At 38.8% G+C, this 15,426-nt stretch overlaps 1 protein-coding gene across 5 annotated transcripts in view; it reads left to right on the forward strand.

Moving 5' to 3' along the window:
• The window catches only part of TCF12 (transcription factor 12), a 262,121-nt gene that overhangs the window by 106,309 nt on the left and 140,386 nt on the right, over window positions 1-15,426 (forward strand). For all 5 annotated transcript variants that reach the window (XM_084752921.1, XM_084752922.1, XM_084752923.1 and 2 more), the window contains exon 5: window positions 8,695-8,797. In XM_084752921.1, coding sequence (XP_084609047.1) covers window positions 8,695-8,797 — 103 coding nt within the window. The remainder of the gene's footprint in view (window positions 1-8,694; window positions 8,798-15,426) is intronic.

Raw genomic sequence — 15,426 nt, forward strand, 5'->3', positions numbered from 1 at the left:
GTGTTTTAAATTGCCTACTATTCTGTTTTAAGACAGCTGAAGTGTGTCTTTTTTCAGTCTGTCCATTTTTAGCTAAAAGCAAGCCTGTTGAGATTATGCTATAGATCTTTCTGAAAAGAACGTATTTGTCAATTTCCCACCTCACTGTGAGTTTCACTTAAGTCTATATGCCTATACAATCCTTATCAGGACAGAATGATCTCTACAGTTCTATTAGGTTTTTTTTAAGACTTCATAGCTAATAAGTGGATGACCGAGGTTTAGCTCAGTAGAGCTAGTTACTAGACCTATGTTCAGTTTCCCAGAACACCACTTAGCAAAAGTTAGCAGATAGCCCTCAGGTATATTTAAATTTAGTCCTTGGTAGCCCTTTTTGTAATTGTTGAGCTGGCTTTTGATAGTCTCATACATTTCCTGCAGTTAGTGATCTTTTATTTATGAAAATACAATGTAGGATAGATTCCAGCTGAATCAATTTTTGCTTTTATTAATAACTGTTTTAGAGTTCCCATTTATCACAGTGCAGTTTACAGGCTTAACTTTGATGTGTGATTGCTTTGATCTTCAGTCTATCACACCAAGAAGCCATTTTTAAGATCCACTCCCACCCTCCCATTTTCAAGGTGAGAAAATTAAGTTTTTTCAGAAGATAGTTAACATCTAGGAATGGTAACCAGGCTGGATAACTGTAGCTGTCCCCTTTTACTGTGTTGACTTGTCAAAGTGTGTGTGAGGCCTTAAGAACATTTCTATTCCTAGCTGTCCAGGACTTTTAGAAACAATATTCTAGAACCTTTTAAGGTTATGTTACCGCTGGCATTCATTTTTTCTTATTTCATTTTTGTGTCCGTGCGTGCGTGCGTGCGTGCGTGCGTGCGTGCGCGTGCGTGCATGCGTGTGTGCGTGTGTGTGTGCGTGCGTGCGTGTGTGTGTGTGTGTGTGTGCGTGTGTGTGTGTACGTGCGTGTGTCACTATGTCAGGAGGACGGCTTGTGGGAGCTGGTTCTGTTCTTCCAACGTGTGGGTCCTGAGTATGGAACTCAGGTCATCGGCTTGGTGGCAAGCACCTTTACCTTATAATCCATGTCACCAGCCCCACTGTCATTATTTCTTACAAAATTGTTGTAAAAAATGAGCTGTCACAGCAGTTGGACAACCTGAGCAAACTGATTTCTTCTGATCTTTTAGTTTCCTCTCTGCAAAAAGTTAATTTTTTTCCTAGTTGAGAATTAAATAGAGGAAGTCTATATATAGGTAGACTTAATTTGGAATCTGTTAGTGTTTGCTTTTATTTCCAATCCTATGGGAATTTTATATATCCATTTTGATACAAAGCCATGTTGGAAAGGCAACTGTGTGAATCCCTGGACCATGTCGCAGACTAGATAGTGCGCGGTTGTGACTTCAAACCCACTAAGAAGTCCTGTCAGTCATGAAAAACAAATTGTGTTTGCTGTATTGAAACTGGGAAAAGTTTATTGTGTTACAGATTTTGGTATTTGGAAGAAAATGGTGTAAGATAGTTCTTAGAGTAAGTTCTTAACAACAAAATGTAGATTTGTACATTCTAAGAAGTCTTATCTTTTCAGATCTATTTGAAATATCTTGAAAAGAATCCAGAAGGAGACTAGGAATGCCAGAGGGCTTAGCTTTATCAATATGTATTCCATTTGTGACATAATTTGTGTTGCCCCATACTCTATTCTAAAGTGTTCTCCTTCAACATAGTAAACTGATACACCAGCCTTCTTACTGTCAAGTGAAATCATTATTTCAGGGTATTCCACATGGCATTCAGCTTTCTGTCTCTGTGACAAAAATACCTGAGAAAATAGAGGAGCAAAGATGTATTTTAACGCCATGATTCCTTGCTGGGAACTGGGGCTAGATATAATGCCCACTGGCACTTCCCAAGGACCTACTCCCTTTTCCTGGGCCTTATTTCTTGGGCTTCTGTCCTGTGCTCAGCAAACAGTGGGCCCATTAGGTTCTCCAGAGCCCCACCTTTGAACACGGCTGATGCAGTAGGCCATCAAGTGACCAGCCTCTGGGAGGCACTTTAGACTTGCACACAACACAGTATAATCATTATGGTGCTTTATACAAAGAGCAGAATATGTTCTTGGTGTTTAGAAAGTTGTTTATGATGAAACAAAGTACCAGCTGTCTTGGTGGGCAAAGAATATCTGAAGAATGAGGTGATTCCATCGTGCCAAACATCCAAGAGTTCCTTACACAGCAAACCTTTCTGTGTATTCAGTGTAATAAAGCTCGTAGCTGTCCTCCCTTGTGAGGACAAGACCTTCCTCAGGGCCCCTCCCTGAGGACCTGCCTGAGGCTTTTAGGAGGAGCCATGATGCAAAATGTCTTATTTGATCCATTCTTTCCACACAGACTTGCATAGAGGTAGACGATGCAGCATGGACATTTTCTTGTTAATGTCCATAGCTCTTTTTTTTTTTTAATAATCAAAACTTTTATTTTTTAATTGTAATTTTATTCTAGTTTTTTTCTTTTTTTTTTATTAATTTATTCTTGTTACATCTCAATGCTTATCCCATCCCTTGTATCCTCCCATTCTTCCCTCTCTCCCATTTTCCCCTTACTCCCCTCCCCTATGACTGTGCCTGAGGGGGACTTCCTCCCCCTGTATATGCTCATAGGATATCAAGTCTCTTCTTGGGAGCCTGCTATTCTTCCTCTGAGTGCCACCAGGCCTCCCCCTCCAGGGGGCATGGTCAAATAATGTCTGTAGCTCTTTATGAATGGCACCTTGTTGCACTTCCCACGTCTGTGGTTGGGATTTCAACTTGGTATTGTCGTTGTGCAGATACTGTTTAGGGAACTGTATAGTTACACTTTCATGGGTGCAACTCTGCATATGTAGGAGACACTGTCTTTTAGTACTGTGAGAATGTTGGTGTGTTTTTAACTTTTCAGAAATATAATTTTCAATAAACAGATCTTGCAAATTTCTATTAACAACTGAATATTTAAAATTTTGATGCTGTTATAAACTTTTATTTTCTTATTCATGTCTAATATAGTTTTGTTTTGTTGACAGTATATCCTGTAGTCTTGCTAGACTCATTTACTAACTTGTAGTGTCTTTTGAACATTATGGAGAATTTTCTTGGACAGCATTTCATTGATGACTTGTTTGACAAAGAAAATTCCTGTGTTTTCTTAATTAAGTGAAAGTACTTAACAAACGTTGAGTGTTGGAGATTTTTTTCTGTTCCATTCTGATGGGTTTTTTTTTTTTTTGATGGTGTGTTCCTATTGGAATAATGAATACTATTATTTTCTAATGTTAAAGTGACCTTGTACTCGAAGGCTGACAGCACTGGCTGTTACAGAGTCTGTCTTGTCTGTCTGTGTCTGTGTCTGTGTCTGTCTGTCTGTCTCTGTCTCTGTCTCTGTCTCTGTCTCTGTCTCTCTCTCTGTCTCTCTCTCTCTCTCTCTCTCTCTCTCTCTCTCTCTCTCTCTCTCTCTCTCTCTCTCTCTCTCTCTCTCTCTCTCTCTCTCTCTCTCTCTCTCTCTCTCTCTCTCTCTCCCTCTCTCCCTCTCTCCCCCTCCCTCCATTTTCAAGACAGAATTTCTCTGTAACCTTGGTTGTCCTGGACTCGCTTTTGTAGACCAGGCTGGCCTCAAACTCACAGCGATCTACCTGCCTCTGCCTCCCTAGTGCTGGGATTAAAGGCCTGCGTCACACGCCTGGCCAGAGTGTCATTTTTATGTCAGTGTATTCAGTTTGTTATAATGTTACAGGTGTTCATGTCTGAAAAATTGTGACTCTAAAAGGTTTTACTTTTTCTTTTTGCATTTTCTTTATTAAAATTAGATAACACAATAATGCTAGCCTTAAATTGAGAGTTACTTGTTTATATTTCTCTAAGAATTCACACTGTTTTATTTAATTTTTGTTATAATTTACTACTGAAAATAATAATTCCCTTTCAGATTTTTTATTAAAACCTTTATTTTGTGTATGATGTGGCGGTGGGGGACAACATGTGGGCTCTGTTGAGAAACTTGGTGTCAAGCACCTTGACCTAACTAAGACCTGGGACAATTTTAATTAAATTTGTCTATAAATAAAAGGCTTTTCAAATAGTTTTTAAAAACAAGATTAATTGACTTGGATAACTTAGGAATTGTGCCATTTATCCATTGCATCTAAATTGCTTTTGCACACAATACTTCTTTCTTACCTTTTTTAATGTTTGAATTAGTTGTTATTGTGTTAAATGGCCATAAACTTAGTAGTTTATCATGATACAGTTGACTCTAATAGTTTCTGTAGTTTAGAAATCTGCTACTGCTTGGCCTGGATCTTGGGTTTAGTGACTCTTGCCAGGCTGTAGGTAGGTAAGGTGTTAGTCAGGTCTAAGGCTCCTGGGAAGGGCTCCTTGAACAAGGATCTGCTGTGAGGTGTGACTATTTTTGTTTGTTTTTGTAAGAAGGGTTTCTAGGGGCTAAGGTATACTGATACCTGAAAGTGGAAATGATCCTGTATTAACATGCTTACTCCCCTTTTACCAGAATTCTTGATGATAAAAATTAAAAAAAGAAAGTGACTAATATGCTGTCAGATTAACTGAGTGAATACATGTAATCCCCTAAAAGCCTAGGTCATAGAAGGCACGCAGAAGCTAGCTGCTATGAACATGGTAGCGCCAGAGCTGCGCTTCATTTGCTTTAAGTATCCTGTAGCAAATCATGATGTGTTCTTCTGCCTGCAAATACTTTCTGCCTTGATGCTCCCATTTGAAGCTCTGCTGACGTTTGGTCATCTGTGCTATTTATGGTTTTGCACAGGAAGTTTAATTTCACATTTGGCAGGGTGACTGGTCTGAATTTAAAAGTTACTGGTGCTGCTGTTGTGTCCTTGTACTAACAGAAAATTTAGTAATACTAATCAGACCTTGGAGACTGATATAGCATAGTTTAGATTTCCTGGAAAATTACTGGAGAGAGGGATGGGGCGGGGGGGGGGGGAGAGAATATGTCTGTCTCTGTCTTTTTCCAAACTGAGCTATTTGAACACTGTAGCCTAGAATAGAGTGCTTAATATGTTATCAGTGATCACACACACACACACACACACACACACACACACACACAGAGTCATACTTCTATATGCACCTTTAGTTTCACTAGTAATTAAATTAACATGACCTGAGAAGACAGATCAAAGATACAAGAGCTAGGGGGTAGGTGAGAAGAAAATGAGAGTCAGAGTCTAAAGAAGGGCAGACAGAGTGACAGGGGTGGGCAGCAGCCATGTTGGCATCTGGATAGATACGGGCAGTGCACTGAAAAATTTAGGACAGGAAGAAAAAGAGATAATGCACTTGAGTTCTTGTTAATACTGAGAATTGCCTTAGTGTCTGTGTGTGTGTGTGTGTGTCTGTGTGGACACACATTTCAGTTTGTACTGCTATTAGTCTTAATGTTAAAGAGGTACACTTTGCAATCTCTTAGGATGTACATAAACTAAAAATACCACCACTTTGAGCTATTGCATATCCAAAGAAGGCTGGCCTGTTTTTGTGTCCAAAAGCTTTGTATTATGTGCAAATGTAACTAACCATTCATGTTTGTAATTTCTGAATATTTCATTGAGACATAAACAGTAAGACAGTACCGATTTGGACTAAATGCCTGAATTAGAGGATAATTTATAAAAGAATATAATTACCATTTTTCTTGTACTTTTTACTCATACATGCATTCTTCTCTTAATGCAGTGACCTTAAACTTGTTGACAGTTTGATTGAAATATGCAGAATATACATATACACACGTTATCATTTTTCTCTGGGAGTGGGTTAGGTTGTACTTCTTTACATACCAGTTAATACTTATGTGTGTTTTGATATCTGCTAAACTATCCCACAAAGTACTTTTTAAACCAGTCCCACAAAATACTTTTTAAAGTTGAGAGGGGAAGGCAGGTAGGGAGGGGAAAAAGGTGGTGGGGGTAGGGGGTGGGGAAGATGTGCTTGTGTGTGAGGATGTGGTGAGAGATCTGGGTGCTCCCTGCCCTATTCCCTTCTGTCTCTCACTGAACCTGGAGCTAGGCTGGTGACCAGCAAGCCCCAGGGGTCTTCTGTCTTCTCTCCCCTGTAGTGCTGAGGTTACAGGTGGTGTGAACAGTTATGCTTGCCTTTGTTTTTATATGAGAGCTGAGAATTTGAACTGCAAGTACCCAATCCCCCAAAATTAAGGTTTAAAATTTATCCCGAAAGTTGGTGAGCACATACCTGTAACAGTTCTGGGTATTAAGGATGAAATAGGAAAACCATGTAAGCTTAGGATAAGCAAGGCTTTGTTGCTGATTGATTGATTGATTGATTGATTGATTAGATGTATCTACTGATGGATCTTGAGTGATAAGAGTTAAAATTTTTAATTGATAATTTAATTGTTAACCTAGAAGCAGCTTTGATTGATCATTTCAGGTCTGTTTTATTACAGCAAAGTCCAACATTTTTAAGTTCTTTTTGATGTTGTTGTTTGTTTTTAGAAGATAGAGTTTCTTTGTGTAGCCTTGGGTGTCCTGGGACTCTGTTTATAGAGCAGGATGGTGTGGAATTCACAGAGATGCACCTGCGTATGCCTGCCAAGTGCTGTGAGTAAAGCCACGTGCCACCACACCGGCTCATTTCTAAGTTCTTGCCACATAAAGTAGTAAGGGCATTTTATAGACACATTTTATTTATTGACGCTGTGCCATTTACTGTTCACTTAAAATATATATAGATTAAAACAGACATTTAAATTTTTACGTGTTTGGGCTTTAATGGCACTCACTTTAATTCCAGCACTTAAGAGGCAGAGGTAAGCATATCTCTTGAGTTCAAGGTCAGCCTGATTTACAGAGCGAGTTCTAGAATGGCCAGGGCTACACAGAAACCCTGTTGCAAAAGAAATAAAACAAAATAAAACCCACCCCCAATTAATTGCTTTGATTTTTAAACAGAAACTTCTTAATTTTTATTCATTTCTTATTAGTATTCATTCATCTGTTATGTGAGTAATATAGCTGAAAATTAGCATTGCCCCTCTAGGGTAGTACTGTTTCATAAGGCCCAGAAGATTTCATTGAGTGTACAGGGTGAAATGCCTTGTTCCCACACTGCTAAGAATGGTGAGAAGGGAAGGTGGAGAGAATGCTGAGGTGTACTGGGTCATGGTGTGTCAGTTAGTGCTTGCACAATGTTAGTTTTTAGGATGAAAGTGAACTCCAAGAAATGACTTTTGTCAAAGATATCCTATTTTGTACATCTTTTTATAATTGTCAAATTGGACTATGGGTTATAGTCACCAGTGTACATTCTTGAAGCCATCACCACGTTAAATGTCACTTGGACTCTTCATATTTGTCACATATGTGTCCCAATTCTGTAGTAGACATATATGAAACCCATTTAATTCAGAGTTTGCATTTCCAAAATATTAAAACTGAGCAGTGGAAATTATGATGTGTATTTTGCATCTATAAGCAGCTGTAATGATTCAACCATTACTTAGCAGCAGCTCTCTGCACAGAGATGGTTAGGCCTGTTTCCACTTCTTTAATGTCTTCTTGAGTCTAGAGAATATTGAATGTTCAGTGAGAGAGCCCCAGAAGATGCGGTGTGATATCAGTGGGGCAGGGAAGGTTCTATGTTATTTGGTTTCTTTTCCATTTTTCTCATCTTTTCTGTCGTGATTTTAAGTTACCAGAAGACTGCTTATCACCTGAAATTTAAAAAATTAACTAGAAACACTATTGGAGACAGTGCTGTGGTATGTGTAGGAATCTGAAAACCAGAAAAGCTTTAGCTCACAGGGTTGTTTGCAAACTTTCCTTTGTCCCACACTTGCTTTTAAGAAATTGTGTTAGGATGTGAAAGAAATATAATTGCCACTGTAGCGTATTCTTAGCATTATTATTTCATTTATGCTTTTTAATGGACTTAATGGATTTAATGAACAATTTTATTAAGTGTTTTCCTTTTTATATGGCCTAGGTTTCATAAGAGTAGATCTTATCATATTAATTTTGTTCTGTATTCGTTTTTTATTTAAGAATGGATGTATTTCCAGTTGAATGATTGTGAATAATTTAAAGTATTTAGGTACAATTTAAAATTGCCTGACTCTTTGTAAGAATGCTAACTAAAGGAGCAATAGGTGGAGATAAACATTTCTCTAATGCATTAGAACTCAGAAGTACTTAAAGGAAAAAGAGCTGTCCTTTTGGAGGCAATGAGAGCATGTCCCTGCGGAGGATTTGAGGTCTTTAGACATGTGCAGTGTTCATAACCACTCTCTTTACCAGAAGCATTGATAACTTTGAAGACAGTGAGCTGTACTTTTGCTTTTAGAAATTCACTTTTCTTTTAAGAGCAGTAAAGAAAAAATATATATATATATATATATATATATATATATTACAGATTCATATTTGTGTGTGTGTGAAGGGATGGTAGTGTTGGGTGGTTTGTGCTTGCTAAAGGTCAGCACATGGAAGTCAAAGAACAATTTGCAGTGGCCAGGTTTTGTTTTCTACAGGGTGGGTCCCAGCGATTGAACTTGTACCGCTGGGCTTAGAGACAAATGCTAGGACGCCACGCACGCCTGTGTATCAGTAAGGTAAGTGTTGCTGCACTCTCTTTAACGTTCTGGCCTTTTCCTCCCTTAGGGTTTTACAGACAGCCCTCATTACAGTGATCACGTGAGTGACAGCCGGCTAGGAGCCCATGAAGGCTTGTCGCCAACACCTTTCATGAACTCTAATCTGATAGGTAAGTTGGCACTGTGTAAGTAGTCTCGTCATGCGTGTGTGCTCAGGAACCCTTCTATCACCGTGCACTATGGGAACACAGAAAAGAGAGCTCTCTTGTTTCCAGAGGTATTCAAGTTTTCCTTGCTTACCCCAGCTCTAGGAACCAGCACCCAGAAAGCAGGGTTTCCTTTAGAGCACTGCTAAGAGTACTCTATAAAAGGAAGTAGCCATGTTTTGTTAGTTTGGACTTGTGATCTCATACTTTGCAGGCTTTCTGAGCCAGAGAAGCATTGTTTCAAGGGTACTTGTGGTTTACTATTTGTCTTATCAGGTATATTTATAATTTATAATTTATATTTTAAAATATGACAGAATAGTGACTTTGACAGATTTTACTTACTTTGGACCATTTTTCTTTGGCTATTTGATAAAAACCTAATATCCATTTCTATACTCTATAGGGCCTGTTTAAGCCTCTGTAAAAATTTGTCTGCAGTGAAGTGAAATTTGAAGGGTTAGACCTCTCATCTGCACTTGATGCTTATGCTTTAGCACCACTCCTCTGGTTGGCCATTTTCTCTGTCTCTCCCCATCCCATGCAAAACATTCGCCCTTTATACGTTTTTCTTAAGTAATCATTTGCAGCTGTTCAATCTGAATAAGCCCCACGCCCTTGTTGTTATGCCCCACCCCTGAATTGGATTCCACTCTTTTAAAAAGATAGTATTTAGCCTTCTTAAAAATCTGTTTTAAAAGAATCTGCCTTGTGATATTATTTTTGTTGTTGTTCTTGTTTAGACTGTAATTGAACACTTTCTAAAGGCTTTGTGTAGTCTCTTGTATTTACTATCATTGGCATCAGGCAAATATACAGTTTGTGTGATTGACATTGATTTCACTAGTCTACTTCTAAAGGGTTGCTTAAATTGTGGTCTTAGAATTCACCTTTTGTGTCACAACCATGTTAATCTAAGTAGATTACTCAGTGCAAAGTCCTGTGGTCTACAGATGCTTTGTAAGGGATCTCGGTGTGTGCAACCTATGGTGAAAGTGATATTCTAGTGTAGATTTTGCCTATGGCAACTGAGGGTCTAAAGCAAGAAATATTGAGTATGACACAAGATCTGTGCAAGCAAGAAAACATGTGCTAAAAACCACTGGCTTTCCACATGAGTGCAAACAAAAGATATGCTGGTAAATGGGTTATTCCAGATAAAACTCATAATTACATTTAAAATAACACAATAATCTCACCATAGAAAATTTATAAATTTTTTTCGTCTTCCATCAAGGTAAAATGTTACTTCATAATTTGCTTCTTTTTTTTTTTTTTTTTTTTTTTTTTTACTTTTACTTTTTTAAAAAAAAACTTTTTCCTCAAGCAGCGTTTATTTATACTGTATGTAACAGAGCAAGTAAAAGTTGATGTTAACTGAGGCTGTCATTCTGAACTGTAAGAATTCATGACCCCTCTGGAATGAATAGTCTTACCTTCAGTCTTCCTCATAGACATAAACACCCATTTGCACAGTTTTGGGCCAAGGTATCATAAAATTATGGGAAATAAATGAAGTCTACTGAGCAGCTGTTAACTAAAATAATACTTCCTTTAATTCAGTTTGAGGTTCTAGTTCTTTATTTGAAGCCTTTATAAATATTTGTTTGTTGGGTTTATTTAGTTTTTGGAGTGTTATTGGAATACTCTTAAAGGTTATCCCTACTCGGTAGAATCTACATCTAAAGTAAGTCTGTAAGTAAGACTTGTAAACACACGGATTTCTTCACTGTTCAAATGGGGAAAATTGCATTTATATGAACTACCTAGTATAGTGAGTCCAGTATAATCATATAGATCATGTGTTATCTTCTATATTTAAACTGCCTAATCTTAAACTGTTCTTTTACATTTATAGGGGAAAGGGAGAGCTAACTCCGTAGTCATTAATAAGGTAGACACATTCAGAAAAGATTTGCCAGCCATTTTCAGTGTCTGATTTACCCATTCCTTACCTTTATTTTTGGTAAAAATGATTATATGAGTGTCTCAATATGGCACCTTACACTAAGTGATGTGCATAGCAGCAGCTTGTTTTTGGAAATGAGCACTTGTTAAATTACAGTGCAGTAGCATAGAGCAGCAGGCGGTCCAGCAAGAGGTGCGCTGCAGCGAGGGAACGTGTGTGAGATGGTTGCCCTGGAAGGAGGCAGCGTAGGAGAGTTTCAGTGGCAGACACACTGTTAAGCTCTCTGCTGGTGTGTATCTGTCGAAGGAGAAACACCGAACCGCTGATAGCTAAATGCTGCCACCGGTAATTGTGAAGTGCTCCTATGGACGTGGATGCTCAGAAACATCACAGAGAACAGGGAAGCAGTAACATTTTATCGTGGCTGCCAGCATATAAAAATAGCATTAGCAGGAAGAGGCATCATTCATCTAGGGAGCCTTGTTCCTTTGAGCATTATGTGCATCTGTAAGTACTTCTGCCTGAAGAAAGAGTGGGTTATAAAGTGCCACTGTCTTTCATGATGGAGTTTGCAAAAACTTCCATGATTACATTGCAAAAATCGGATGTTTTGTCTAACAAGGATTGGTAATGATTTGATAGTGAATAATTTGCCACAGAAAACAGATTTCTATATTCATTAGATATTTTGGAGTGTTTTTATGTAGGAAATAAAGATATTATACTATGCCAGTCAGTGTTTCTTATTTTGAATTTCAAAATTATCCTTTTGATTTGTCAATATGTAATACTAGAGGGCTTTTCTGTGTTTGGAGAGAAATAAATATACCCTTTGGGCACATAACAAACAGAGTTAGTAACAGACAGTTCTGCTAAACCTGAGGTCAGAGTCTTGACCATAGCTATGAGCTGCAAGGGTGTCATAATACAGTTTTGGCTATCCAAGGCTTTGGCTCATTCTTTGACTCTTGAATTTTCATACTATTTGTTTTCTGGGGCTAGAGAGAAGGGTCAGCAGTTAGAGTGCTGGACCTGGGCTCGGCTCCCAACGTCCACATAGCTGCTGCAGGTGACCTAGCAGCCTCCTCTGGCCTCCGGACAGTCATATACTCGGTGCACGTCTATGCAGGCAAAACATGCATACACATACAAAATCTCTAAAAATGGTTTTCCTTCATTGATTGGTAATATTTTGGATGGTAGTAGGAGCAATTTATTAATTGAAATGAGAAGTGGCTTATTTCATGGAATTCATCTCCTCTGTTTCCCAGACGGTCTGGCATGAACAGCTGCAGCCCTCTTTCCCTCCACGCTTATTGTTGCTTTGTTAGTTTATGAGGAAATGTGTATGTGTGTTATAAGCAAAAGACAAGGCTTTGAGTCATCTTGAATTTATCTTTTTTCTGAGGTATTTGGTTCAATTTCTTTACAACTGCCTTGTTGGTATTCTCCGAGGAGTGACATGAACATGTGGTACAGTAGGGGGACATCAGTAGGGATGTTTGAAGTATTTAATATCTAGAGTTTTATGAGTCATTGATATTCTGGAAAAGTCTGAAGTTAGAATTATAGTTTCTATCTTGCAAATGCTGAAATGGAGTTAGAGGGAAGTTACATGTGTGCCCAAAGCCAGGGAGCCAGTAAATGGCAAAACTGAAAGTAAGAAAGCCAGTCTTCAGTTGACTTAGGCCTCCTGTTTATGTAGGTGCTTGTAGGCTCAAGTTTCTTAACAAATATATTTTATTACAAACTTATTACCTGAGAGTACCTCACTTATAACCCGACTAACCTAAACAATAGGAAAAGAAGATTAAAGACTACAATAACGAAACAGTAAGGGTATCAGTTCCAAGAAATGGTTCTCCTGGCATAATCAGCAGAATTTCTTCTGCTGGAACCTGGAGTAACCAGAACCCGGAACCTCAGCAGGAGCCAGAGCCCCGAAACCTTCCCTCGAGTGGTTCTCTCTAGGAGCGTCTGGAAGTGCAGCAATGGACAGCCACAACTATCCCAAGTCTCCAAAGGCCCCGCCTCTTGTTTTGGGCTCACATTTAAACCTCCTCTCAGAATTTGTTCAAGGATGTTTTTCAGCTGCTTAATAACCAATCTCCTCCACATGGTGGTTCAACTTCTAAGGGGATAAACATCATCTGCTCTCTCACAAGTCTTTTTCTCATCCCCCACTTGTGATCTAAACAAAAAATATGTTTCTCTCTCCGTCTGGTGCTTGTTCTTTCCTTATAGTGCATCTAGGTTTGTACTAGGCCATCAGTAATGACCTACATGTTGATCTTGACAAGAGACCGTGGACAAAGGTTCCATTCCACAGTGAAGTAACCTCAGACAGTATTTCCTGTCAGTTTTCCTTTGAGGTGCAGCTTGTTCTTTTCCTTGTTAAACGTCTCAGAACAACAAGAGTCTATCTCACCTTGGTTAGGCAACTACATTCAGATTCATATGACATGTTTAAGGCTTTTAATAAATAAAAAAACACCACTAGGTTCTGGAAAACTAGTTTTATATGACAAACATGCCAGAAAGTGCTTTCTAGCTGTTCAAAGAAGAGTAAATATAAATTCAAAGTAAAGTAGCATCGTGTTCATCAGATTGCTTTGTGTGTTTTTATAACTCATAGTGGGCATCTTCCTCAGGTCAGTGCCAGTGCTCTAGGAGTTCAGTGCCCTGTTGTTACATCTCTGCTTACAGCTGCTGTGGGCTCTGGCTTGGCTCCTCCCTTCCCTACCTCAGAGTTTAGAGCCCAGCTCTGGTAGTAGCCACTGTCTGGTTTCATGTAAAGTAGTAAAAATAGATGTCTTTGGGTTTTGGTTTGGTTTTTTTGGAGGGGGACTCTCAAGCCCAGATACTTTTTTCTCTGCATTAAGTATTTCAAATAATCAAGTTTCTAGGAAAACTCTTTATACACTTGTTATTGCTCACACTGGAATTTGTAATAAACCGAAAAATATTATAAGCCATAATGAAGTGTAGAACTACTAGAATATTAAAGCACAGCAGAACTCCAGCCCTAATGAGTTGATAGATGTGAGAGAATGAAAATGACAGTAATTTTGTTTAGAATGAGCCTTTCATGCTTAGAGTTTATTCACTTCAGATATCAGAAAGGCTGTGATCTTACTCACTGACTTTCATTCTCATGCCCTTTACTGTTTATAGACACAGAAAATGGCACAGAGAGAAATACAAGTGAAGGGGCCTCATCACCACTGAAGAGGCCAAAGCATGGAGAACAGACATGGCCCCGGTCCCTGAACTGCTCCAGCTCACATTCCCTTCCCCTGTATGGTTTTACCTACCATGAGTACTTTTGCCTTTCTACACTCTAGCCTTTTCCCCTCATACTGTTGCTTAGTCCCTTTCTAGCAAGTCTGACCTGTTGAGCACATTTTGCAATTCTGTAATGGTGCTGGTCTGAGCGATAGGTCTCCCTTACGTCTTCCCACGGCCTGTGTCTAATTTCAGTCCAGTGAGCATGAACTCAAAAACTGAGGCTACTCTGCATTCTCCCTGTAGGAAGAATGGCAGTTGCTGTGAATGTATGGTTTCTTGAGAACAAAACCTTAAGTAAACCTTACAGTTTAACTCCGTGCTTTGAATTTGAGGGGTCCGTGTAGCACATAGTTGAGTTTTGGGGGACATTTTCAGATCATACCTCTGTACTGTAACAGTTCAGATTCATCATTTAGAGTTGTAATGGTGATTCCCACAGTGTCTAATAAAGGTTTATTAGTGTTTTATTGAAAATAAACGCTTATACACTAAATACTTAACTACTTCTAGGTTTTTGGATTGAATAGGGCCTTACCATTCATTTCCCACGTGGCTCCCACGTGGAGCTGATGAGAAGTGAAGAGTCAGTAGGTAGCACTACAGGTGAGTGCGCTCTGCTGCCCCCATGCTGTGTTTCAACAAAGGGTTAGTAGTTTAGGTAGCTACCACAGTTTTTATGTGAATTTTAGTTAACCATTAAATAAAAATGAATTCTAAAACTTTGTAAGTGGGGGCTGGAGAAATGATTTAGTGGTTAAGAACTCTTGTATAGCGCCTGGATTTTATTCCCAATACCCGCATGGTGGCTCATAATCATCTGAAACTCCAGTTCCATGTATCTTATGCCCTCTTTTGGCCTTGGGCAAGCACCAAGCATGCATACAGTGCACAAACATACATGCAAGCAAAGCATCATATACATAAAAATTTTTTAAATTAAAAATTGAAAGCATGTACTGAATTGCTTTTGTTTATCCTATATAGGTTTTATTGTTCTGAGGCACTCATTGTATTCTTTTCTTTAGTTCGATTTTTGTTTTGTTAAATATTACCATAGCCATGAGCTTGATCCAATCTCTCGCACACATCTAACGTTCCTCCCTGGGAAGTAGAAAGATAGGTGCCTAACAGACACAGGGACGCGCACAGCACAAAGATGCAATAACAAATTTTCTCTGAATCTGCCTTTTACTTGGTGAGACATGAGGTTTGAAGATTAGGTTGGCTGTCAAGAACTCTTTTCCTTCGATTAAAATGCTAGTTGTAGGTAGAAAGCCCTTAAGCAATTTTCAGGTTTTTACCAGCTGTGGGGAGCTGGCTCTGTAGAAAGAGTGTGCAGGTTTAGGCGAAGCTGTTCCAGGTCCCCAGGGTTAGGTATTTCAGGCAAACAGCTCTC

This window comes from Acomys minous (assembly GCF_964271855.1).
Source record: "Acomys minous genome assembly, chromosome: 13".
In the NCBI taxonomy this organism is placed as follows: Eukaryota; Metazoa; Chordata; class Mammalia; order Rodentia; family Muridae; genus Acomys; species Acomys minous.